Source organism: Clytia hemisphaerica, unplaced genomic scaffold (genome assembly GCF_902728285.1).
Source record: "Clytia hemisphaerica strain Z4C2 unplaced genomic scaffold, Clytia hemisphaerica genome assembly, whole genome shotgun sequence".
Taxonomy (NCBI): Eukaryota; Metazoa; Cnidaria; class Hydrozoa; order Leptothecata; family Clytiidae; genus Clytia; species Clytia hemisphaerica.
The window spans coordinates 214,513-242,358 of record NW_027104209.1 but is presented as its reverse complement, the minus strand read 5'-3'; the positions used below and the strand labels follow the sequence as shown (position 1 = coordinate 242,358).

At 33.4% G+C, this 27,846-nt stretch overlaps 1 protein-coding gene across 6 annotated transcripts; it reads left to right on the top strand.

Moving 5' to 3' along the window:
- Positions 1 to 208: 208 nt before the first annotated feature.
- On the top strand, positions 209 to 27,234 carry LOC136815492 (ral guanine nucleotide dissociation stimulator-like 1). Of its 6 annotated transcripts, none has more exons than XM_067071944.1 (16): positions 209 to 242; positions 14,242 to 14,540; positions 14,875 to 14,934; positions 18,379 to 18,572; positions 19,350 to 19,501; positions 19,976 to 20,203; positions 21,505 to 21,608; positions 21,841 to 21,925; positions 22,249 to 22,329; positions 22,534 to 22,620; positions 23,291 to 23,445; positions 23,931 to 24,029; positions 24,399 to 24,633; positions 24,969 to 25,145; positions 25,393 to 25,540; positions 25,885 to 27,234. In XM_067071944.1, exons 1-16 carry the CDS (start codon positions 228 to 230, stop codon positions 26,070 to 26,072), a joined length of 2,307 nt encoding a protein of 768 aa, XP_066928045.1. In that variant the 5' UTR covers positions 209 to 227; the 3' UTR covers positions 26,073 to 27,234. The 6 variants fall into 6 exon arrangements, with proteins under 6 accessions (XP_066928045.1, XP_066928043.1, XP_066928040.1 ...); XM_067071942.1 differs by lacking the exon at positions 209 to 242 and adding an exon at positions 5,054 to 5,136; XM_067071939.1 differs by lacking the exon at positions 209 to 242 and adding an exon at positions 5,234 to 5,766.
- Positions 27,235 to 27,846: the final 612 nt, after the last annotated feature.

Here is a 27,846-nt window from a genome sequence, read left to right as displayed (position 1 = left end):
AATTTCCCAAAAATAATCTTAGCTTGTTCTTGTAAATGTTATTCTAACATGTATTTTTGTTTAAAATAATATTTTTCTGACCATTTTACTTTATGCTTTCAAACCTAACTGTGTTGCATTTTACAAAAAATCTTCCTGGTGTTTTACTGTTACTCTAAGAAGAGGAGGGTCAATAATGAATCTTTGAATTAGTGGTTGATGTCATTTTGATAAATCTTACTGCCAAAATGATCATGATAGCGGTAGGTAAATTAAGAATCTCATACCCTCTGTACCACTTTTTTTATTTTACTGATAAATATGATACAAAGCGAGCTAAGGAACTGGATACGAGTTCGGGTAACTCAAGTTTCCTCGTGAACATATTCCTACACTAGTCGGCTACGAAGTAAAGTTAGTTATTGTCTTTCTCGATCGACGGGATTCGCCACCTACGTATGACTTTCTTTATTCCTTTATTTGCCAAAATTTAAGAAAAAAAGTGACCCTCAATGGATAGTAAAACCCTAAAACTTTCTACTTTCTCCCAATTTTCACTGAAATTGTATGTTTTTGCCACCTTACTTAGACTGGTGGAGGTTAAGGAGGAACCCTGTCTAACGGAGCACGTTCCTGTAACTTTTTTCTCCCCTTTTTTGCCCTTCCCCAGTTTTCTCTTGGAGTGAATTCTGTCCTAAATTGCCAAATAACTAGTATTTTGAGCTGCAAACATACAGGGACTACCTATATTCTAAAATCTCGCTTAAAATTTTTCACTAATCCCGTACAACCTTTTATTTCGGTCAGAGATTTAAGAATATAGTTATTTGCTAGAATATTCATTCAGAAGATTAACCTCAACCTCGTTCTCTGCGTATTGTCAGCTTTTTGATGCTTACTGATAGCGCTAGATAATAATTCTCTGGCGTCAATCAGTAACGTAAATAAAGCTTGGGATACACGGGGACGAGGTTGGATTAACTTCATTAACCTTCAGATAGGTTTTAATCCTCCCTAATTCAATCTGAAATCACAAATTGAACGTGATAAGATCCAATTCAAGAGCTGTTCTATTCTATCGAGAATAGGTGTCATTGCCTTCACCCTAGTCATTTCCGGAAAAGAGGAGCCCAATGGTTCGAACGTTCTACTCAAGTGACTTTGGTAGGAAAATCTAGGAATGGACTTAACATAACAGATTACAGATTAAGAGATTACAGAATAGAGCACAGTTTGAGCAATTCCCAAATGTAATAAAAATGTAACAAATAACAACGAATTTTTTTAATAGGTTATTGATAATGCATGTTGGTCTCAATTAAGTTGGCAACCAACAAAACCTTGTATTTATTTTGGTAACTTCCTCAACAAAGCTTGACGTCCTTTGTGGTTTCAAATTACTCGCACACTCTCTTTTATACACGAGTCAAAACAAATTGGCGTTTAATTGAAAGGACTGTTTGAGTGTTCTTTGATTGCTTTTGATGAAGAAGAGAGCAGCCCAATCAATGAATTTATAAAGTAAAGTGATTTTTTACCGTTAAGCGCTTGTAATATTTGATTTTTTTGGTTGGTTTCATTTGAATTTCATTATTTCTGTGGTTGGGCTAATGCTTGTTGACCCTGGCAAGGTAAATTAAATTTTGGAAATGTGACTGGAAATTGATTTGAAGTATTGAAATATAGGATTTAAAGGGTGCACATTTTGTTTTTAAGAACCACTATTTTCGGCCGACTGTTTTTATTCTCTCGTTATTTCGGGGCTTTATCCCACTATTAGAGGGAAAATCATTGACTTCCAAGCCCGAAGGACTAGACTCGAGCCTCCTGGATGTCGGAAATCAAACCACTTATTTCCCATCCAGAACGACTGCGCGTAGTTTTAATACAAACGCCAGATTGAAACTAAAATCTATGGCTAGATTTCAAAAAATGCAGTCCTCAAAAACAAAGGAATCGCTAGATACAATCTGTCGTCATGATTACGACGCGTTCTAGGTGCGTTCTGGATGGGTAATAAGTGCAAAGTGGCTTCAATTTTTCTTGCCTGGGAAAGGTTAGAGATTCCCCTCTAGCCCTTCGGGCTTTAAACTCAAAGGGGAAAACTGTCCTTGATGGCCAACGGAGAAGTGCTTAGGAAAAATGGACCCTGATCGGTTGAACTTTGTCAGACAAAATCCAATATTTTGGTAGTCTGGTAGTCTGGCTATCATATCTGTGATTTTATTTTTTTCATGTTCTTGTGTCACGTTTCTATTCATTACAGCTTGGTCTATCTAGATACTCTAAGAGCCAGAAGAGACAAATTGTTAACTGCGTGCAATGATTGAATTGCTGAAGAATGCTTGCGCTGCTTTCTGTGATTTTTTTATTTTTTCTGTGATTTTTTGATTTTTCTGTGATTTTTTGATTTTTCTGTGATTATTTTGTGATTTTGTGATTTTTTGATTTTTTTGTGATTTTTTTATTTTTTTGTGATTTCTTTTTGATTTTTTTGTGATTTCTTTTTGATTTTTTGTTTTTTTTTGTGATTTTTTTGTGATTTCTTTTTGATTTTTTGATTTTTTGATTTTTTTGTGATTTTTTTGTGATTTTTCTAAGAAGTGTACGAGATTTTTTCGAGTAATTTACCCCTCGAGTAGTACATCTTCGTACCTACCCCATATTTCCTGAAAGACGGCTTGTATATTCTTCATCTTTTTACTTTAAAAGTGACTTAAAATCAGCCTTTCATTAGCCATTTCTCAAATCAGAGGCTCGGTTACCTTGATACTTGTTCTTAGATTTCAACTGAATTAAGTCAAGGGTTCTTATAAAATTAAGTAGTTTATATGGTTTAAAAAAGTTCATATTTGGGCAAATATCTTAAGTCAAAATAAAATACCAATTTTTGAAGTTTCCCAAATTTTGCCCATTTTCAACATTGGTTTTTTCCGTGCTCCAGAGTCTGAATAAAATAGAAGTCGCATATTTCGTCCAATCTCATTCAAGCTTTGTAGTTATGAATATCCAAACAATTAAACGTCTTTTATGAGAGTCTCTTAACGAAATTTAACGCTGACTTGCAATTTAATCGAGGGAAACTAATACTTATCGAAATTGCGATTACTTCTTAATAGAGATGAAATGACCAATTAAAAACTCTTGTGTGTTTGTACAAAAAATATCTTTTTCAAAACTCGTAAAATAATATATTTGAGATTAAAATCTAATATTTACGTAGTGATTGATCAAAAGATATCAGAAAAACATCCAAAATCTGCATTTTGTGTTAAAATGATCACACGATATAAAAAGATAACTGCGTTGAGCTGCTTATCTTAATTTTTATTTTGGCGTAGAGTTAAATGCGTCAATTTAAGGAATTGGAGTTAATTATCTGGTTAAATCAGCTACAATACAATTGCCAACAGAGGATAGTGTAAGTACTATACAACAGTTTCATGGTTAGATTCTCTTGATAACAGAAAGTTTTGAATTATTTGATAATCTCGTAACTATAGCAACTTGCATCACGGACGTGGTACAGTATTGAAGACCATCAAAATCATATAAAAATAACGAATTTAGAAACTTGACATGATAAGCTTGGTATATAAGAGCCATTGTATGTAGTTCTAGTTTAGACGGCCAACTTCATACCCTACCAGTTCTAATTGTTAGAGTAGGCAAAAAATAAGCAGAAAGTTGGCAGTTGAAAACTTTGATTGAAAAAGATTGATTCTCGGTTTCGGTATAGAGATATCCTTTGAATAAAAGTTTTAAAAGGTTATCATTATAGATATGCCCTCCGATGCATCAGAATGGGTCCTACCCACGGTGGAGTAGAAATCGCAGCGCAAGCAGACATTGCAACCCTGCAGATGCGAGCTGCCGAGCCATGGTGTATACCACGACACTCGAACTACACGGGAGAACGGATGTCCTCGCAGGTGTAGAACCTACTGAGTGTCACGGCACACCACAATGTCTGAAATATCTACCCATACTCTTGTATCAGAGTTATGGTACCCAATTCCTCAAACATGGCATGGGTTGACCCGGGCGAAGGAGCATTCACTTGCCAAGTGAATCATAGTGCCACGGTGGGTATCGAACTCGAGCCTCCTAGACAGAAGTCCAAGTCAAGCACGATAACCACTACACCACTACGCCTACGCCTACATCAAAGGTTATCATTAGCTAATAGAAACTAAAGTTTACAAGAATGAAAAAATGCTGCCACTTTTGATAGAATTTGAAGTAAAAAGTAGTTCTAGACTCGTTGAAAAGATATTAGTGAGTGCCGTTCCAAATAATTTAAATTTTCATCTTTAAATCATAAACATTTTAAATTACAAGAGACAAGGAATTAGTAAATTTACTTTTTCAGAAAAACATTACTTTTGAACTAATTCTACAGTCACCTTTTCAAACCAGCTTTCACATTTTTCGAAATCAAACCGGTCAATGCCTTCCTATAAGAGAAACTGTTTTGTCATTATTTTTGTTGCTATAGTGAGATTTGGCACGGTAAAAAAATTAACCTTTTGGGCAGAACTGCGGTATTCCAAATTGATTCAGTAGTCACTTCACCGTCCTTAAAGTGCAAATACATAAACTCGCTATTATTAAGTATATTATTGTATTGATAGAGACTCACCAGCGGTAACTCTGATCAAAATATCACGCAACTTTTTGTCTTCAATTACGCTCACGTAAAACAGTAAAATATTTGGATAATCACGGTCTCAAAAATCTTTCAAATACGAAATAGCGATTACGTTTTGACCTCTGATCACGCAATCACGAAGAAGGGGCCTCTTGATACCGTTATGCTCAAGGCGCCGCCCCGCCCATTATAAACACGAATTTAAAAAACTATTGCGCCGCAACGTGCTCTTATTAAAAATTTTGAGGTTTTGGCGGGAAAAATAGACTGATTTGTGTAGCAATGCAGGTTATTCAAGATGGTGTTTACTTTCGCTGTTTAAACTTAATTTTTTTGTCGGCTTGCAGGGTAGAAAGAACTAGAAACAACAGAGGGCAAAGACCAATTTGATACGTTACACTATGTATCTAAAGGATCAATTTGTCATTCAATTTTTTTTTGACCAAATCAAAACATCAACTAGCATGTGACAGCTGATGAAAAGGGGACAAAAGTCTTTTAAAAAAGTAAGTAAGCATTCAACTTTTTTTGTAAAGGGTATCTTCTCCGATTACATAAGAAAACAATGTATTGCTTTTCCTTTTGATATAGCTTGCAAAGTATGTTGTGATTGCCTGTTCACTGAGTTAGTCTGCTGTTTAGAACTGTGACATTTACGTGAAGGTTTATGCCACCTCTTCTTAAGGGGAGATGTATTGAGAAGCATGTTATTTTTGTGGCAGATGATTTGTTCAAAATAACTTTTTGGCTTAAATTACTTTAGACACATGTAAGCAATGTTTCGAACAGGGTCTTTATTTTTATCAAGGGATAAATTCCCTTCTGATCTATCAATCCTGGATAGGAACAAAAATTCCATAATCTATGAAGAAGGTAATGAGCAACAGCAAGATAGTTTGAACAACAAGCCGGTTGTTCGTATGAGAAGCAAGACAAGATATGAAGGCTCAAATGGTTTCCGTAGTAAAAGTTTGCACAGACATTCAGTGACACTTCCTGCAAGATATAAAGTTGATGAACATGGTTATATTGAAAAGATGAGAAAAATTAGCTCTTTGGAAAATCCATTTTCATTTTCTGAAGACCCTACACTTATCCAGCAAAGGTTACAGACCTTAGGAACCTCAGATTTGAAGGTTAGTAATTCTAATTCTTGTGCAATATTGACTTAAAAACTTCTAAAAGCACTTGTTTGTAAAAGTAACATGTGCCTTGCTTTAATTTTGCTTGCGGAAATGATATCTATATTAAGCTATGAAATTAATATACCCGTTACTAGGGTATCAAAAGTATTGTCTCTTGGTCCATCATTAATTTGTTTACATTTCAAGAAGAATTACAATCTCGCTTGGTGATGTTCAGAGTAATTATAGTATCAGCACAGGAGAATAAATTAATTTATCTGGACTAACTGACATTTTTAAACAAATGATCAATACTTTGTCAGTTCATTGTATTACTAATTAGATGTTACATAATTAAGATGCTTTATTGTTTTTACCATAACAATGCATGCTTTCTGACGAGAGAAAAACAGGTGAATCTTCTTGATTAGATTGTGTCAGAAAAAAATTAATGTTTTCAATTTGGCTTATTAAATGTCAACTTGATTCAATAAATTGATTACAATAAAGCATTATTAATAATTTCAAATTTTAAAGAAGGCAAATTTTTGTAGCTTTGATCTTAAAGGAGTGAAAAAGAAGTTGTATTATTGGAGTTGAGTGAACCCTGATTCTTGATAACTGAGTGTTTATTCTATAATTGTTAATTGAAGAGATTTAAAATTGTTATTCAACTAATGATACAATACCAAGATTCTCTGTTGCAGCAATGTTATGTTTTGGTTAAGATGGGGTGTTTTGATTTTTGATTTTTTTGAAAAGTGATATGTTTACAATGCGTGGTATCAAAAAGAAGAAGAAATTCGAATATGTTCGAAAGGTACCAAAAGCTAGGACTGGAATTAATTTTTACTATAGAGCAACCATAAGAAATGCTAAAAGCTGTTACAGTATGATAGAATATCAATTTATAACCACAGAATATTAAATATGTTTTAAGGTTATCAGTTATCAGTTAAATTCAATACAGTGACAAAAGACCATGTCAGTTTTACCTCTTCAGTAATAAGCGTCAGCCAGGAAATATTCATTATGTATTGTGGAATGGGAAGGACTTTTCAATTTTTAACAAAATTCACTATTTAGAATCCTTATAAAAGAGTTTTGTAGTAAGTGATTATTTGGATACTTATTACTTGTGTGTAAAATTAAACCAAGAAAATTTGTGTTTGTGTTTTTGTTGGTTTTCTGTTCTTGAAACTCTATATTCTCTTGCTTTAGAAATAATGACAAGCTCAGATTTTTGATAAATTTATTTAAACTGTAGAACTGTAAAAGGTGAAATAGCCTGGTAAAAGATGATGTTTTAGCTGTCAATTTTTAGGTATTTCTTAAATGCAATTTGAACATTCATTTATTTGTGTGTTTTGAATCTAAATGCTAAATCTAAACAAATCCTTTTTTATGTGAAGAAAGTTCTATATATCAATTATAAAGGTCGAAGGTCTTATAAAAGACTATTTTTACACTTATTTATTTTTCACAAAGTTTACACCATTTGATGAAATTTTGAATATTACTAGACATCAATATGTATTATTCATGCTATCCTACATTGGACCAAATGAACGTTAGAAAGACATTGAAATGACATCAATAACTCCAAAATAAGAGTCTGTTTTCTCTGATTTCAAAAAGCGTTTCGTACAAAAAATGAAACTGTCTTCAAAAGAACGCAATTTTCAATCAGAACAGAGGTTTGATGACATGATCATGTTCATTTGATAGTTTTAATCTTTTTGTATTTCTTTGGGATAAATTAAAAGGAGGGAAAAAGAGAATTTAGGGGTCAAGTCCTTCTTTATGAACAATTAACTTTAAATCTTGATATGGTCAAATAATTAAGTTTCTCTCGACATTTTGTATTGATAAACTGATTGATAGGAATCTAAAAAACATTTCATTTTCATAATCCATTTAACTTCAACCTATTGATAGATCGTATTTTGAGGTAAAAAGTGTAGGGACACGAACTGATGAATAAAGATTATTTTGCTTGAGCAAGTATGGCTTGAACTGACATCCAAAAGGAAGCCCGAGAGAGTTTATAAAAATACTCTAGATTTTTTTAATGGTACTTGAAACAAGAGAGTGTAAACTTGTTGTTTGTTTTGGCAAATCATGAATTTTGCTGAAGAACTAGAGGTCTGTTTTTTTCTTAGTTATTATTATTTTCCATTATTTATTTACTAAATTTTATTTTGATCTTTTGTTAAGCATTTAATTCAAAACTTGAGAGGGTTAGAATAAGGTAATATAAGTAAACAATATTGTACTACAGTTGTTAGTTGCTGCAATGACTCCATTATAATTAATTATTGTACTGTTTGAAACCTTGTGATTTGACCAAATCGAACATCCTGTCATCATTATCGATATTGAAAAGTTTTCTAGTCACTTTATACATTTCAAAGTTATTTTTCCTTCAAAAAAGTGCTCGGTTCCCATTTTATTCTCATTAGCTATTATTGCGGTGATAAGTACTTTACCATTAAGAAGACGTAGAGGTGAAAAAAAATGGTGAAAAAATGGCAGATTTTTTGCTCAGTCTTTTGTTGTGTGCTAAGCCTCTTAACATCTAAAAAGAAACGAGAAAAGGAATCGTTTTAGAAGGAAATCTTAAGTTATCCATGCCTTTTATTATGTGTCAAGTGGAATCAAAATATTTCGAAAAAATTCCAAGATAAGACCTAGATTTCTTCCATCTTTTATATTGCAGATTATATTGTATTATCTTTCTATTATGATGTCAAAATGTGTAGCCAGTCTTTTTGTGGTTTAATCATGACATCAACAAAGCATTCTGATATCACAACACAGCATGCTAGATATGATTAAGCAAACGTTATAACCTTGCTCTCATGAATGTCTTTTTAATTATAATAAATACGAAAAAATACAACTGGTAGAGCTCATTATAAATGGTATTACTTCATATTGTTAGATATAGCGAAAGAGTTTTTTGTATTTTTGTAATATATTGTCACGTTCCATTTGAAAGCCTCAGAAGACTTATATTATGAAAGAAATTTGTAATTAAAACTGTTTCATTCACAAACGAATCATACTTGAATGCCTGATTTTTTGTTGTTAATTTTGTAAAGTGACGAAGCTAATGTCATTAATTTACGTATAACCTTTGAAGTGGCTTTGTTGATTGAATTTGTAGTTTGGATTAAGTTTTGAGCTAATACTGATTTAAAATTTTAGGCTTCAAATATTATATAGTAGACACACTAGTAAATTTACTAGTCACTTTTTAACGTGACAAAAATTTGTGGTGTTTGGAAGACGTTCGATATTTTTTTGGATTGAGAGCTGGTTATCATAAAGTCGTATCTTTGGTTAAAGTTTATCTTGCTATTGCGGATTTCATAAGAATTTTTATATATTATTCCTCTGAATGAATAAGGGATGGCTATTCTCTCTACTCGTGATTCAGCAGTCAGCTACGAGGAGCAATTCTTTAGTGGGAAAATATCAGTAAGTTTAATTCGCTATTTCAAATTTTGTAGGATTTCATCCAAGCTAAGTCATTCTACGATAATTCGGTCAAAGAATAAACCCTTCATTGGACCTCTTAATAAAATCCCAGGTTGAGTATGCAGTATATTTCATTAGGGTTTCGTTTCATACTTTCAGCTAATCTTATTTAATAACTACCATATCTACCGAGCAAGGTAAAAGTCTAGTAGTTTGTAGTCTTCTGGATACGAATATCATTGATGTTAGATTTTGACGTGGTGAACCAGCTGGGTTGCTTGAGTACTACCATTAGGAGAATAATTCAACGAACCAAGGCTAGAGTCTGGTCTTTGTCTAAATATTACGCGAGGCTGCTCTTATTAAATACACACAACGATTTAAAGTTCAATTGGTGTCTTTTTGTTTGCTCGAGATATTGACTTATCCATTCAGTCATTTAACAAATTATGTGCGTCTGTTTGAACTAATCTTATGGATATTCGATATTTTGAATGATCGTCGCAAACTTTCTATAGATGATTAGACGGCCCTATTTGGTATTATTTACTAGTGTAACTTTTTTATTGTTCTCCAATTTTGACCTCAAAAAAATAAATTATACTTTAATTTGTTATTTTGGTGTTAGTTATACTTTTTATATACGTGTTTTGAGTTTCTACTTATAAATACACTTCTGTTATGAAAGTTTCAGCAATAAATCAACAGGTATCAGATCTTCCTTTGTTCTCTGTCATGGTTTTTAATTCTTCGATAATGAATTTCAAGGGTTTTATGATGGCCAGTATTAAAGTATTTTACTGACGCAATAAAACTCATTTGACTTGACTAAGTGTACCCCAAAAGTTTGCAATTAATTTGCAAGTCGAAAAATTAGCAAAAAGTGATTCATTAGAAATTTAGTATTATAGCTGTTTTTTCCTTGTTTTTTTTCGGTGGAATAATATTCGAGTGTAGTTGCCTATTCTGAAAGCTGATACCTGATACCACTGGGATGTTTGTGGTATTTTAAACACAAAACAATTTCTGATACAAATATAATATCAAATCATAATTATTTTGAAAAGGAAATGCTTGACATTTTGAATAGGTGTACGTTGTTTTGAAAAAAAGACGTGTTGGTCATAAGTGTAGTTTATTTACAACAGGTTTTCATCGCGCTCTAATGTTGCAGACTATTTATTCTTAAGTCCTATAGAATTCATGCTTATTTTTGTCATTAGTGTGAATTAGCTATTGTTATGTGGACTTTTACACCAAGAGTTTGAAAAGTCCCATTGACATTTTTGTAACCCAAGAATAACTGTTAGCCCAGAATATGAGAATATAAGACTTCGATTGTCAAACAATTAAGAGCAAGTTAAGAACATTTTAAGGCTGTGTGGACTCTAAAGCACCAACCTTTCTTAAAGAAATTGCATATCAAATATGGTGAAAATAAGAACATGGGATATTTTAAGAATATTTTAAGCATAAAATTCAAAAAGTTAAGATAATCCGGTACTTTTGGGTTTTGTAGTATTGAAGTGAAATTTACTAACTGATTTGACCCAGGACGATATCCAGCTTCATGTATAATTTTTATACCTAATCATGAATTAAGTTAAGGAAACTGTAGTCAATTTGCCTCATCGAGTATTGATTTAATCATGTCTTAAACCTATTAAACCTATTAAACCTATTAAACCTTATCAAATCTTATTAAATCTTTCTAAGCTGTCAAAAGGCGTAAAACCGTCTGATTTTTTAGTTAACCCTACACGTTTTTTATAAGAATACACTTTATGGGAATGTCCATGATGAAAATGGCCAAAATATTAAAAATAATGCTAAGAATATCACCATCATGGAATTCGGCTACTCAAGGTAAGAATGCTAGTTTTAGAGCATTTTCAATTATAAATTGCCAATTACCCCAAAGTAAGGCTCACAAAAACGCCATTCTATGCTTGAGACGTATGTACTAAAATTAAATCTAGTCTGAATTTCGACTCTACCCTTAGAATGCTGTAAGAATATTTTAGGATGATTTTCCCAAAAAAAGTTAAGAATATCCATAATAAAATGGATTTACACCATTCTTATAAAAAAACGTGTGTTCTTTAATCTATGATTTAATCCAACTGACGGTAAACAGATAATACTTCAAACATTGATACCCAGTGGATATCGACTCAAGAAATAACAGTATTTTGCTCAGGGTTGGTGAAAATGGGTTACCGTGTAATGGCGGCTTTAAGGGTACCTTTTTCAAGCATTGTCGTAGCTCCCTTGGGGCTTGGCCCACTAGTTTTTTGAGAAATGGCTGTTTCATAAATTTTCTAATCAATTATTGATTTTTTATTTTATTTCTCCGAACAAAATTTCACTTAGAATGTATCTCTCGGCCATTTCGAACCTAAATCCCCCCATACCAAACCATAGCAAGCCATTTCTAATGGTTATAAAAAACAACTCATTCTTGGACCATCCTTTTCTCCGTGCCCTCCGTGTTTCAAAGGGCTGAGTAGACCAGAGTCGTTTATAAATTATAAGTGTTAGACCATAAATAATTTTGGGTGCACGATAATACGATAACTATTATGGGAATATGTTAGTTTGTTTAAACTATAGCAACGCCTGTTATATTTAGTCTAGCTAGGCTACATTAGTGTTGAAGAAAATTGATTTTTCATAGTCGTTGTCCAATTCATGAAACATGAAATAATTCTTCCTTGTGTTCTTAAGATTAGAGATACTTTTCCGTTTCGCCGGAAGAGATTGAAACACACCATTGTAACATTTTTAATCTTCAGCTTATGGTAAAATGTAATATCCTAACCGTCGAAAGATATGTTTGCAATAAGGAAATTCGAAATGTGGAAATTAGATTATTTCTCGTCGTTTTTCATACTCATCCAAACCGGTCCTCAATAACCAAATTATCAAAAACGCTTTTTTTTGTTTTATACGCCATTTACACCTTTAAGTCTAGTTTATAATTTCAAAGTCAATAGTCATCAAATGCAACCAAAACCCAAAAAAACTCTCAGAACTAGCGATATTATTTATAACAAAAATATGAGAAAAAGTGGCCGTACCGCAGCATTTTTCAAATATTTGCGAATTTGGTGCTTTTGATTGTTTAAGGGAACTTTAGTGTGGCTGAGCTACTTTTTTAATTTCTTAGCTTGGTTTTTCTTTTCATTTTTCATCATTTTTGCCAATGAATTTTTAGTTATTCAAAAACTTTCTTTGTTTTACTTATTACCATGGACAACCCGTTACAATGACGTTGTATCATTAAAGTTTTAATAGGTTTTAAATGAGTCGGGTGGGTAATCAACCTCCCTTTGATATCATATACTTATCGCTGGAAAGTTACTACACAAATAGTGTTTAAAGAATCATTTAACGTGTCTACTTCCATTTGCTTAAACAGCACCTTTTAACCAGGCAACGTCATATCTTCCTTCGTTTCGAGCGTAAAACTAAGGCCTAAAAGCCTCAGGTCTCAGGATTCAAAAAAACTCTCAATATGTTTAAATTAATTGAATGTATTAATCCTCAATTTCATGTTCAGTTTTCCACTCTCTATTTCTGTCAATTTCTCTAAGTCGTCAATGTCGATTGGAAGTATGCGAAATATGTTATGACGGTAAAGTCGGTATCGCTTAGCAAATAACCAAAACAAAACATAAGTTGAAACGTCATTATTATAACTCTTCTTGCACGAAAATTGCTTTCGTTTGATATTTCAATTTCTTGTTTATTCGTGTTTCACCATATATTTCTTAAAAGAATTTCTAACTCAGGTTTAAAAGAAATCCCCCTGACTACCGATTATTCCTAGTTCCAATAGCATATTCCTAATGCAAGGAAAGATTTAGTTTAGTTTTCTTCATATCCATAATGACTTTCAGATTTTTATACATGCGCCTGTCCCAAGGTTTTCTTCAGTTCTCAAAACCATTGAGCGTTTTTCTTACACTAAAAATATTCTGAAAGCATCGATATTATCAAACCTAACCCGGTACTTCACAAAAAATCTTTTCTGTCGAAACATATCATATATTTAAATGTAAAAAGCTGAGGCATAAAATGTATATGATGGTATATTGTAAGTACTATTAGTTGAGAACTTCTTTCCTAGAAACTTTTCTTCAGTTTGTTAGATTTAGGGATAGTAAACTTTGCTTAGGAGTAAAAGTTGGGTATAAAATTAGAAGATGTTATCGTCGAGAGTACTCTTCAGGACATCCACTCTAAAATCATCACTCGAAAGGAAATGGAAATTTTTCCTATAGGGAACAGAATTTGCACCTAATAATTCAAAGCTAGATATTATCTAAAGTATTTCTTAGAATTCGTAACAACACGGAACAACTAGCGCTTGGTTTTATTCTTTTTTGAAATAAACAATAGAATCAAACAGAAACTTTGAATGCATACTTTACACAGCTAAATTTGCATAACGTTGATATTTTATGGTTTCTTTGCAAATTAGTTTGCTATAGTTAAATGGTCAAAAACCACAGATATTCTTGAAGCGAAATCTTTCAGCAAAAACTGTCACTGTGATTCAACTGATACAGCAATTTTAAAGGGATTTTCCCTTTTTCGCCTTCGATTTTTGTTCACAAATAGAAATGTTCCAACGATGTGTCATATATTCTTGGAATGCTAATTGTAGACCGAACTGAAATCTTGTTAGAGAATGAAAACGGGACATTTAAAAGATCTCTCTGTTATCGTTACTTAATCTTGTAAAATTAATTTTAAAAGGAGGAGGTATAATGATCCTTTGATTTCACTTCTCAACCTTTGCAGTAAATGCAAGTCCAAGGAACTGAAGACTGAAGTGATATTCTTGTATGTCTAGTATAGGGTTCTTACGTAATGTGAGCTAGCTGAGTTTAAATTCGTATGAATAGTTTTACGTTTACAAGATTGGTATATTTATTTAATATTTCTGTAGGCTTGCGATTTTGATTTTCACTGAATTTACAAATTTCTTGTTTTTAGGCTTTGCCTTGGACAGAACTTGAAGAGGATGGAACCCTCTACAACACGTTACTAAAGAAAGTACGATACAAATCGAACACACCTCAAGACTTGACCCAAAATGATAATAATTGCTGTAAACAATGGGAAATGGTTAAAGTCAAACAAATGAAGGCTGGAACTTTAGAAAAACTTGTTGAACATTTAACCCCCGTCTCGTTAGAAGTATCGGAGTTCGACCCAGGCTTCTTTTTAGCTTTTCTGTGCACGTATAAGAGTTTCACAACCACGAAAGCAGTAGTGGATTTGCTGTTGAAAAGGTAAAATATTGAGTTTCTTTTTTCTGGCCAAAGGTAGTTACAACGCCCCTTCAAACAACTTCACACCTGTCTGTAAAATATCGAGTTTCTTTTTATTAAGGGACTTGACAATCAACGATATCTTTAACTTTCCATTTGGGTCAGTTTGCTTCAAACTGATTCTATAAATCCATTTTGTACGAATTCTCGCCGAGCAATATGTAGCTTCATCTAAGGAAGTTGGGCTAATTAAACACAAAACCTTAGCTTCGGTTACTCCTTCTGAAATACACCTGTGTATTAAAGCAAGTGTCAGTTCTATTCTATTCTTTTTGTCTATTCTATTTTTCTGTAGGTTTGAATATTTCGAAACGAGCATTACAGAACCAGTGAAAGACAGAGAAGGTGTTATAAGGTATGATTTTATTTTCATTACACGTGCTCGCTTCAATTTTGTGATGAAATTTTCCGGTCATGAAATTTCCCAGAATGAGTTTTTACAAAGTTGTTTCATTTTTATGGACGTTAAAGAGACTTTGTTTTCAAGTTAATGTGTACCTCGTAGTACACGTTTTTTTATAAGAACAAACTATATAAGACCATGAGGCTTCGATGGCCAAAATCTTGAAACTCAAAAAGTTAAGAACATCCGAAGGCTTTAAGAATTTTGGATGTTCTTATAAAAAACACGTGTATATGCTGAGACAGGGTCGGGATAGGGAGTCATGTGCAAGGTTGAAAATGAAAAGTTTGCTTTATGACAAGAGCCTTTCATAATCTGTCTATGAAAATCAGCAGGGGAGTCTGATAAATGATGCAATCTCACTTTGCTGGTTTCAATGTTTATATCTATTGGTATCAAATTGAATTTACAGGAGAGCTTTATAAAACATCAAATGAAATTCCGAGACGTCGCTCTATTCTACAGTAGAACAGGAATTGAATTACATTTTATTGCATAACCCTTTTATATCTTTCTGTGGTATTTTCCACACTCTGTCAGAATTATTTTGATTTGATTTTCAGCTGGCACACAACGTTGTTTCAACGTTTGTATAACGTTAACAACGTCCATATAACGTTAGATGAATGTTAAAACAACGTTGTGTGCCAGCTGGGTTTTCATCATCTGATATGCGGTTACTTATGTAAATCAATTTGTATTTTGAAAAATTTCATTTGAACCCTAATTATTCATTTCTGTTCGACTGATCGTAGAGTTAAGCAGAATTGAAAATTTACTCGGATTTTCTTTCGATAACCTCTCTGATAAGCAGTCCGGATTATTATATTTCTTTGTGATGCAATATTTTTTTATTAGAAAAATTTCATAAGAACTTAAAAAACCTTAAAGAATATGAACAGTTCAAGAATAAATCGCTGAATTTCAAACAAATAAACTTAGAAAAAATTGGATAAAAAGCTTAAGAACACCTCAATGAGAACAGGATAAGAACAAATCGAGGCTCAATTGAAGTGCCAAAACACAAGAACAGTCAAGCATCGACAAAAATATACTGGCTCTTATAAAAAAAGTTCCTTATTCTTGTAGCTCCGCAAATCAGGTAATTATTTATTTTGAATCGATTCTACTTTATATTATTCTGAAAAAATATGGGAAATCGATATCAATCAAAGTTCATTTGAAATCTGAACCATTTTGTTGAGACCAATATTGCGTAGTACATTTCATTGCATTGCTGTTTTGACAGTTATCCTTCAAAAATCTGTTTTTAGTGTGTGTAGAGTTGACTATGGTACAGGAAAATATTTTGATGATTTAACCTAAAAAGGACGTTCAAACGTTTTCTACACATTTTTGATGAATGCCAAACTGTCTAGAAAGCATACCTTGAGGGATTCAATATCAAAAAACTTTTCTTTCAGTTTTGAAAGAAGTCTGGAAAGACTTAAGATGACGTCATAAAGAACATCAAGCCTTCATTATTTTCGATAAGACCTCAGGGTCATCAGTGCAATTATTGACAATTTATTTATTCAAAGGCATCCAATATTTTGCATCTGTTTTTAATTATAGTATTTTCTCTAAAATGTCCTTCCCACCAATTGCTTTAAGTACATGGTCTTCCTCACTCCTCTGTGCTTTAATAAACGTTTTACTACCTCTTCTTTTTCCTTCCTTTGTAAAAGTAAAAGTAAAAGTAAACGAGACACATTTAGATTACCGATGTTTCCTCTGTTATCCAGCTTTTTGAGCTTCTGTAAAGGGTAATAATCATATGCTTATCGTTAAAAAGTTGTTGCACTAGAATGAAACAAAATTTTGATTAATGATAGGGTAAATTATTGTTGTAGACTTTGTAAGATCATAGACTGGTTAAAATTCTTATAAATACTTATAATTAATCCCCTATCTTAATCAATATTTATGCTGTGCTACTTTCTCAAAATGTGAACGTTCAGTGTGTCCGAAAAATGTCCGGAACAGAATTTTTTTATAATCAAAATTTATTGAATGCAGTCATCTCACCAAGTTTGGGAAATAAGAATAATAAATTATGACAATTTTTTGTCCAATCAAATAATATTAAATTCCGAACATAATCTAAGGTATGAAAGTAACAAAATCAAATAATTGGGACTTACAAATTGATATGAATAGTGAAGATTTTTTAAATTGAATTAATTTCTGTTTTTTTTGTGCATCGAAAAGAATTTTAACGAGGGTTAAAGAGGCATGATCTTGTGTAACTGTGATTACTCCGCGGCGGCGGCGGTGTAGTAAGAAAAGGTCGTCAACTTTCATTTTAACGGAATTAAAACGTCAATAATTGCCGATTCCCGGAAGTGATTTACAAAGTTGATATATTTACTGGATGTCCATGTCATAACTTTGTGTTACGTAATCTAATGTCGTTTATTTTGTTGGGTAACTGCTTTTCTGTTGTAATTAGTTTGTTTACAATACGGCCGTCTTGATGAGTTTGTTTACATTTTTTGAAGAAGTGAGTTGATTCTTGGAGACTTATTCAGTCAAATATTATCTTTCTTCCCGCTTACGAAAGTGCAAAAGTTGACAAAGATGATGTCAGTTATAACCTTCCCTTTCCAGTAATTAAAATTCACTAAATTACGACAAATCGATAAAAAGTGGGAGTGCGTTTCAACCGCAATTCTTTTTGTCTGGCAGGTTTCCAAACAAATAGTTGAAATTTATAATTTCGAAATAAGATTGATAAAACATGGCCTACAAAAAGTCAAAAGTTCACCAAACTGGTCGTTAGAGAAAAGAACTTCCGTAACTCGAACAATTCTGATTGGTTGGTCTGCTTCATTTCATTTCTTGAACTTTCTATAATTCGAATTAAAAAAGAGCGAAATACATCGACCCTTTATGCCTGCTTACAGTGTTGCAAATTTTTCGTCTCGGAAATCCCGTCCAGGGATGATGTCGGTCCGAAAGATAATCAGTAATAGGAATTTCGGTCAAATGAACCTCGAAAACCAGATCTATTTTAATTTCCATTCAATCCGCTGACCTTAATATATCCCTGAACCAAGTTTCTCAATCCCGGCCAAGCTAAATCTTTGATCAAAGTTTTTTGAAAAGTGGTACCCTAATGGCGGCACTACTCAATAGCATCGAGAGCGCTAGATCTACTTTCCCTCGAAAACTTTTGATGATGTAGCGCCGTTAGACGTTAATTTTTAACACTGCAATAGCTTCTTTACGGGTACCAATTCAAAAAAAACTTCGATCAAAGATGGCGGATATAGCTTGGTCCAGGGATATATAAAGGTCAGTGGTTCAATCTAATAAAACATAATTACATCACTGGTAAATTATCATGTTGAAATATAGATGGACCAATTGAATTTTATTATTTTTATTTTTCAGGCGGATCTGTTCCGTAGCAAGGATATGGATCGAGCAATACCCACGTGATTTTGATGAACCACCCGAATACGCCTCGCTAAACGCCCTCATACATTTTGCCGCCCAACGGAGACATATTCCTGTTGTAGAGAAATTATGGATGCTTTGTGATGGGAAATTGAACACGCTAACTGTCAGCCCTTTCAACGATGAAAGTAAGCATTTAAAGGCCGGTCTCCACTTGCGCGCGCTGTGATTGCACCTTTTGGCTTCAATCCTTTTTGCTTGGAAAAAAGATTACGTCATAAAAAAGTAGCGCGCTCGAAAAAAAAGTTGAACACATTTCAACTTTTTCAACCATTTCGTCAGATCGCGCCACTGGAGTTGTTTCATTTTTCTTTTGACCAATAGCGTGGAAGCTTTGCTCGAAAATGTGCGATCGAAGCACGCGCAAGTAGAGACCCTATCTCATAACTTCCAACTTCGAATCCTGAACATCTTTTATAAAGTGAATTCTAGTTTAAGCAGTACCGTGATGGACTTAAACTAGTTTCCTTAAGTGTCTAAGGACATGTTTTTTTGACTGTACCAAAATCAGGTTTTAGAAAAAAACTAGTGACAAAGCACAATTTCCATTGTTTCAGGGGTCTAATTACTGATGAGTTTCCATTATCGAACCGAGAGAAATATCAACCAATTTATAATTTTGTTGTAAATCGATGGGTGTAGTAGAGCGCTCGCTTTTAATGTATGATTTTCGAAGCTAGGGCTAGTGGTTATGCGCTATTAGAATCTTAAAATGAAAAAAAAAATGAGTTAAACAGTTTAGAATGATCTAATGATCGAAATTTTGCATCGTGAATTCAAAAGATTGCGAGACTTCAAATCCAATTCCAAAGATTTAGAACCAAATTGTGAACTAAATCAGGGATGAAATTTAACTATGTTAACAGCTGATTCGTGATCAAACTTTCTTTTCTCTCTTCTCACAGGACCGTTGATGTTCAAATTCTGTTCGTGCACGTCAGTAGTGGGTTGTACATGCGAATCGAGAAACGATTTCATCGATGGATATATCGATTCACTCGATATCTTTAGTTTCCCTTCTGAATTGGTGGCTATTCAATTGACTCTCATTGATGCCGTAAGTGAATTTGACCACTATTGATGATGTCAATACTTTAAAAAATATTTTTTTTAATTTATTTTTTTCAAATTTATTAAATTAGCTATCGATGTCGATTATGGCCCTCTAGAGTTAATTTTTCCAATGGAATTCACCAAAAATAAGCATTTTACAGATCGAATTTCGAATGATTAAATATTTGACTTTTATTGGCTCGAATGCAATGAATCCTTCAGCCAGGCCTAACTGGTAATTAGTAATTTATCTGTTGTAATAGGCCGTTTCACTGTCGAAATGAATTATGGGTAATCAGGACTGGTTATCGATTTTTCTAGTAACGACTTCCAGTTGGCCAGACGCAAAAAATCTTAAAAGTTTTTCAAAACTTTGGACCAATAGTAAGTTGTCATCAGCGTGCACTGGTCCTGATTACCCATTACGCTTTGCGACTATGAAATGGTCTATATATTTTATAATCTTTTTATTCCACAGGAACTTTTCCAGCGTGTTGTGCCGCGTGAATGCATGGCCTCGTTTTGGGGAAAACGTGACGCATCCAAAGGATCCAAGGCACAATCCATCAAACTGACAGTCGATCAGTTCAATGCTGTTTCCCTCAAAGTTATCTCCACCATCTTAAACGCTAAAGAAAAGAAATCCAAAGAACACACGACGAATGCTCGAGTCAAAGCTATCACGAAATGGCTAGAAATCGCTTTGGTAAGGATAGAAATCAATTTCCACCTCCACATAGTCACTACTATAATCTTGGTCAAAATATATTGAGATTTATATTTATTTTAACGTTTTGCAAAATTTAGAGTTCTGGTGAGAAACGCGATTTTAGTACACTTTATTTCATTAGATACTTCGATTTATGAAGGATTGATTGGCTTCTGGGCGATATTCTCAGCTTTATTGAAACAATTTTGAGATCCTAAGTTCCTAAGTTAAAGCTATACTTCCCAAACGTAGTGTAACGCGCTTAAAATTCAGTTGTGATGTTTAAAATTTCGCAGGGAAATCTCCTTTGTCTCAAATATTTTGTCTAAAATTGTAGTGTTTTTCATTTATTATGAGGGTATTGAATACAGTTGTAGTTGCTTATTATAATATCTGAAATGAAACTTTACTATGAGTCTAGTCACAAATTATCACCCGGAAAGATGGATTTATTATCCAAAATCCCATCGAATCTTCCTGTGAGAGAAATTGATTTATTCTGACGACCATGAGTCATCCAAGATGTCACCTATTAATCAATCTCAATTTCCGTTCAGAAAGTTGTATTAATTCATCTATTGATCAATGAAAATCATACATCAAAAGCGGCATAAAGGCTAAATTTGATATACTCATAATTAGATTGGGTCGGAAATTACGCTTAAATGTCTTTTTCCTGATGTTACATTTTATCCGGGTGTATGTGACAGTTGCAACCTATTTCGTTTTCTTTTTTTTTATTTTAGTTATGAGATTTCCTCTTAATCCTTACCATTAGCAATGAGGATCTCAGAGATGATCCTTTAAATGAATTGTCTAGGATACTGTAATGACAGGTGTCTCCGTTTGGTCCGAACAAAAATGATGACTGACTGACCAGTTAGTTTACATGAATACCTGAGTTTAATCTCGTTCTGTTCAAAAAAAAAACTGCTATGTCATATTTTTCCTTCCCGGGGATGCCACCTTTGCAAGCAAACTTGAAAAATCCAGGGGGGAGGATGGTCAGTGAAATTTCGTGAAAAATAAAAGGGGCTACTTAAAAAGTTTGTCAAGAGTCTGGGGTTGATCTTCCAAAAACTGTACCCTCAACATTAAAAAATTGCCCTGCAATGGCCCATTAATCCACGCAATGTAAACTATCTATATATAAGTCATTCAGAATGAATTCTTAAAAACTCATATTGATGTGGATCTTCATCCAAGGGTTCAATTCGATTTCGCCCGAAAAAGAAACATTGTATTCTATTATATCTCACATATGTCATGACCGAATTTCTTTTTTTTCAAAAATGTAGGAACTTCGTCAATTGAAAAACTTTTCCAGTCTGAAAGCAGTTATTTCTGGTCTTCAGTCATCTGCCATTTATCGTTTACCGAGGTCCTGGGAACTAGTTTCAAAGTAAGTCAAATGTATTACTTGTTTACTTAAACCAAAGCGATCCATACCTTGCATACTCTGTACTAGAGCGTGTCTCGCATTTATCATAAGATAGTACAGTAAGTTTTGAAATCTCCCTAGATACCTGATTTAAGTGGCTTTGTTACCCAATCAAAATAATTATCATTACTACTATGAAATACAGTCAAGTCACAGAATATTGACAATTTTTGTTTTATTTTTACCACCATAGATCAAGCCATGAGTTGTACCAAGATATGCAAGATATTTTTTCTGGTGAATTGAATAACAAAGCATTTCGTGAGCTTCTTGTTATGGTAAGAAATCGATTTCGAAAACCCGATCAAAACCTCTAGACCCACCTGAATCCCAAAGTGATAAATTTACTGTTTGTGTGCACGTGATTCTAACAGCCTAAACTAAAATATCTTTAAAAGAATGTTAGTCTGAATCGTAGACCTTCACAAAAGTACAGTTAGATTTTTCTCAGTGGAATGTTTTCCTTAATAAGCTTTTGCCCTGTCACTGTCACTGTCACTGTCACTCAGATAATTCAGATGACCGAAATGCCTTGAAGGTGATTGAAAACCTTTGCTTTGTCAATGAGACAACTTACTTAGTTTGTTTGTTATTTTCATAGGAGGGAACGTCGAAATATTCAACGTATTCCAAAAGCTCATTACGAAGGACCAAATCTAAAAGAGAATCGCTCATGAAAGAGGTATGAAATTTATACTCCTCATTCGATTATACACTTTTATTTCAAACAGTTTTTGATCTATTGATACTATAATAAACACTTTGTATGAATAGTGTCAGGGGAGGTTTTCAGAATATTTCTTCCAAAGCTCTCAATGACCTCAATCAAATGCTTCAAGAAATCTTATCAACTAATATAATCTTCTTATTTACTCCTCGTTTCCAGGGTGTGACACATGGTACAGTACCTTACCTGGGGACGTTCTTGACGGATCTCATGATGATCGATACTGCTTTCCCTAACAAAATTAAAGTATGTTTTCTTAGTGTTTCTAAGCGCTCTGTTGAAGCTTACGAATTAAATCGGTTATACCAGTGGATACCCCTTAAAACCTACAAAGTTGGATTTCGGGCTCTCTTAGCCACCAAACTTAATTTAATATTGTTTAATTCACTTTTTTACAACCTCTTATAAAGGTACTTTAGCAAGATACCTGATTTCGAGGATTTCGAAGTTATTCAAAAACCATTTTTAAGAGTAAATAGCTAAATGAGTATTTTTTCACTTCTTCGTGAAAAACTGAAAACTGGTTTCTACAAAACATCTTTGCTAGAGAAGAAAACCATAGACAGCCTACTTTTAACACACAAAGTTCTAGCCTCAAATTCCTCCTAAATTTTCAGATAGGGGGTATCTCTATTTTATGTAGATTTTAAGGGGATCCACTGGTAAAGGACTCGATAAAAGATTTAGACATCTTTAAAACCAAATGTGCTGAAATTGAAAACAGTATAGTTACTTTTAGAATGATTTTCTTTTTACATTCTGAGCATTTTATCCTCCAACATGTCTAAAGATTTTATATTCAATAATTGCAATTTTTGAAACTGTTATCAACTTTTACACTTTGATTCACTCTGGATTATCTTTCCAACTAACCGTCCTTTTGAAATAACTCAAATTTATTCTTTTTATTACATAGGACGATCTTATTAATTTCGAGAAACGAAGAAAAGAATTCGAGATTGTTGCTCAAATTAAATTATTGCAACAGTCAGCAAAAAATTATCGCTTCGAGGCTGACCAACAATTTTGCACGTGGTTTAATTCACTACCCACTTATGGAGACAAAGATGGGTAAGAAATTTGTATTTTGCCTCCCATCTTAAATCGTGCCTTTCAAGATTAAAAAAAGTGATCAGAAATACAACAAAGTTTCGAATTAGTTCTCTGTTTTGATTTCGTGTAAGCGACACCAAAAAATATCACAAACCCCCACGAACTCTCTAATTGGATAGTATGTTATTGTCCGCTATTTTCAATCAATCAACCAATCAACCAATCAGTATAGAAAATATAACCCTGCAGGAAGGGGATGTCATCGAATTGAGTTTAAGATTTTTAATGTATTTAGCGCTTACTCAACAATAAAATAAAAACTTGAATATTCATATTACTTTTTACCGCTAGCTACTATTTTAAGACACAGCTTCACTTTTTGAAACGAAATTTGCTTTTGAAATTTTTGTTCCAGTATTTAAGCTCAGTGAATAAATAAACCAATGAGCGAACAAAATTGTACACTCGCTAAAACTCTAAACCTTTATTACTTTAAACTTCAGATACGAGCGATCAAAAGAAGTGGAACCGCCAATTCCAAAAACGCCCTCTACGGGTGCAAGTACCAGTCCATCACCCACAAGAAAACATTTCACATTAAAGTAAGATTTCTCTTAATATACATGGTGATTGTACTATTGCAAAATTTAGTAAAATCTGCATTGAAAGCACACCACTTAGGTAGATTAGTAACTAATTTTTGCTTTAACGGACCAGAGCCAACAACAAATACATATTTTTCTTTTATAAACATAGCGTTTATAAGAATATGCAGGCTCAGTTTTTGGTGCCTAAACAAATAATGGCTCTATTGTTTAAGAACAATAGAATGCTAAGCATAACGTGAGCCTGATATAGGGACAGGCACTTGCTTATAAAAAACCATAAAATTGTTTGAACTAATCGATCAGACTTACCAATATTACACACGAGATTTCAAGATATGAACTCAAAACCCATTCTTATTCTAGAAAGTACCGTAGCGAATCCGATATTCTTGTTTTGAAACCCGAGAAGAAAGTTTCAACCCAATCGGAAAAACGAATTTCAACGCATTCTACAAACACAGTTCCGGCTGATAACGGAGATACCCGCAGTGTGACGTCATGTACGAGTAGTAGCAGTGGCGGGAGCACGTCGACGGACGACGACCGATCGTCAACCGGAACACCAACTTCTCCTACAAACACGCTGCGCAAATCGAATGTAAGTTTTTACCAGACACATTTAGTCCCAGAGAGCTGTTCAACAAATGCCTGAACTTCAAATACATGTTTTTAAAACGCTAGCTTTAGAAACCTATTTGGCTCCCTAGTATGGCCAGTCGAAAGTGAAATCCGTAGAGGACGGCCAAGCCATTTTTAATATATTTAATAAGCATCTATGACAGTTATTTAAAATGACACCTTTTGCCCTTAGGTTCCGTGTCATTCTTTAAAAAAGACATTTTGCTTCGAGACTATAAATTGTAAATGTGGTCTCAGGGTCTTAGTAGCTGGATTGAAAATTCAGCATGATAAAACCTTAATCTTTCTTTGCAGTCCGTATATGGAAGTATTCAGAACCTCTTCACAAAATCTACGGCACCGAGAGCTCAAAGTCTTCACTCACGTGACACGCTTCACCCTGAGGATGGGGCTACTCAACTTGATGACATGGGTGTTGTGGCGCGTGTTTTCTTGGAGGGCGTTCGTGAAGTGCAATACAAAAGTATCGTAGTAAGTTAAATAACCTTCTCTAGTACCAAATGTATTTCGATAGACCAAATTTTGAAAAATTTAATATTTTTAATTTTTTCAACACATTTGACACATTTTTGAATCGAGATTTAGGTACACACATACCAGCAACTAGTGCACTGCAAAAATGTGAAAAAGGTGGAAAATTTTGGAAAATTTATTCCAGCCATGGACCTAAACAATTATAATAAAATGATTTTCATTCTCTATTTAATTCAATTTTCAGATTAAACCTAATCACAGAGCATGTGACGTCATCTCTCAAACGTTAGAAAAGACACACTCGAAGAATAACGTTATCGAATACTCCTTATTTCAAATCAAAGGAAACAGGAGCTCCTTTCATACAACGTACGATCAAGTTGATAAAAAAGGTTCGTTCACTTCGTATTACCCTCACCTGTCTCTGAATCAAAACATCATTCGATCTGTTTAGACTTATCATAGTTTTCTCCTGTTAAAGTCCCCTTGCGGAGAAGGGACATCCCTTTACCACCAATTATCTAGAGTGCTCTAGAGCCCAAGAGTGCGAATTTTTGTAGCAGGTGGAATTTTAGTCATTGTCTGGTCCCAAGAAACTTCGAAAAATACCCTCTTAAAACTCTTAAACGTGAACTATCTGAATTTAAAGTATATAGATAGGGAGCATGAGTTAGAATCAGGAATTTGTTAGGTAGAGTACAATTAATATTTTTTCGATTTTTATTCTCATTTTCAGATAGTTTCTACATCCCGATGAATTCGAACATGTATTACGCAATCGATAAGAAATTCGATTTATGTTTTAAAATTTCCAAGAAGAAGCTAGCCAAGAGTGACAAACGAAGAAAAGACTTTAATTCAAAATTCGCATCACAAAATAAAAACAATAAAGAAATCCCAGTTTTCAGTATAAGTACCACGTGACAACTTGTATGACGTAATAATAGATGACGTATTCTTTATACGTATACGTCATCTTTCTTTTAATTTAGTTTTCTGTTATAATAAATATTTCGCGGGGATTGCGTATTTTCAGAACTCGTGAAGGTTTTACAAAATCTTATGGTTCTTTAAGGTTTTCTATCACACACAAATATACTTCAAACATTTTTCAAAACCCTGGAAGCCAAGGAAATTGCGCTACTTACTTCTAATCTACACTCAATACTCAAGTCAAATATACACGAATACTCAATTTTCACATCGAAAATAAGAACTCTCGCATTTTCCGCGCAAATAGATTTTCAAAAAAAATAAAAGTTTTTTTATATTACATATTTTATTATTTGCCATGTAAATATTTTCGTTACCGTAGGATTTGGCTCTCCAATCACGAATGCACGCTTTAGCATCAATTTTAGAAAGTGGTTTTATCATTTTTATGTTGCTACCCTTCTTATGATATGCACGACGTAATCTTCTGCACTGAAAATCACTAAGACTACTCAACGCGAGATATCTAATACTTTCTAAATCACAAATTTTCCGCTGAGAATACAATTAAACAATGAGAAAGGCCGTTTTAAAACAAAAACTACTACCTTATCGGGGAAAACTTCGTCGGGGAAAAGTGACGAATATTTTTCCAACTACCAGTTAGTTTACCAACTACCAGCAAGTGACGAATATTTTTCCCCGACGAAAATTTTTCCCAACGAAGTTTTCCCCGATAAGGTATACTGAGTGTGTTTCGTCATTGAATTCTCAACGATTTTTTGTCTCTTGCGGCTAGTTCAGTTTTCATTTTTACGCCTTCGCTTTTATATTTCTTTTTTCCCCAGGTTTCGAGTTACTACATATTGCTTTTCGTTTTTATGTCGTCGCATTTTTTTTCTTTCTTTTCCAGAATGTTCGAAACTTTTTTTCGTGTTCTGAATTTTTCTAAACACAAAATTTTCATCATCCTTCACAGTTAGGTAAAAAATGTGAAATTATTTAGGGGGCAGACTAGATGTTTATATTCTAGTTCCCTGGCGGAATCTAGATTTGTACATATATTTTCGCAGTGTAAATAGGCCATAATTATATATTTTTGCAATCAATTTTAAAAATAAATCTAATTTAATAATTTTCAAATTCGATTAAATGTTACACGATATCGTTACTGTTAGGGGTTCATTAGAAAGCTTTTGTCGTCTGGGAAAAATAATTCAAATACCTCTATACCTGTACCTATCCCCGAAGTCGCGAAAGACTCTTTATAATAAAGTTTTTAGAGGGAAACGTTGATTTAAATTTCTTTGGACTGTACAGGGTCTCCCGAAAAAAAAAGTATCGAGTCGTACCACTTCTATTTGAAAAAAAGTTCTTGTGTGTGTTTCACTAAATTTGCAATGTTTATCAAAGTTTCTCTACTGTATGTGTCATATTGACATGAGATCTTTTATGAATAACTTTTACAAAAAACAATTCTCAATACTTTAACGCCATGAAAATAGTAAATAAATTTAATTTTTTTATCATAATGACTGTATAAAACAATTTTCTTACATTTTGTTAAACGCACACAACAACTTTCTACTCAGGATCATGTTCGAACTCGATACTTTTTTTCGGGACACCCTGTATTGGGCCATTCCATTTTATATCCATACAGGGTGGTGAACAAACTTTTCCAGGGAGTAATCTGAAGAAGAATTTCCAGCCAGGTAAAGGTTTTTTAAACTTTCATAGGGTAAAAGACTGATTTTAGTTCGCC

What these genes read in the sequence shown, in the direction of transcription:
- LOC136815492 (XM_067071939.1), top strand. Translation starts at nt 5,407, where the DNA reads ATGTTTCGAACAGGGTCTTTATTTTTATCAAGGGATAAATTCCCTTCT. An exon ending in AATTGACTCTCATTGATGCC is followed by an intron (nt 19,502 to 19,975) that starts GTAAGTGAATTT and finishes TTTATTCCACAG; the next exon opens with GAACTTTTCCAGCGTGTTGT. An exon ending in ACACGCTGCGCAAATCGAAT is followed by an intron (nt 24,634 to 24,968) that starts GTAAGTTTTTAC and finishes CTTTCTTTGCAG; the next exon opens with TCCGTATATGGAAGTATTCA.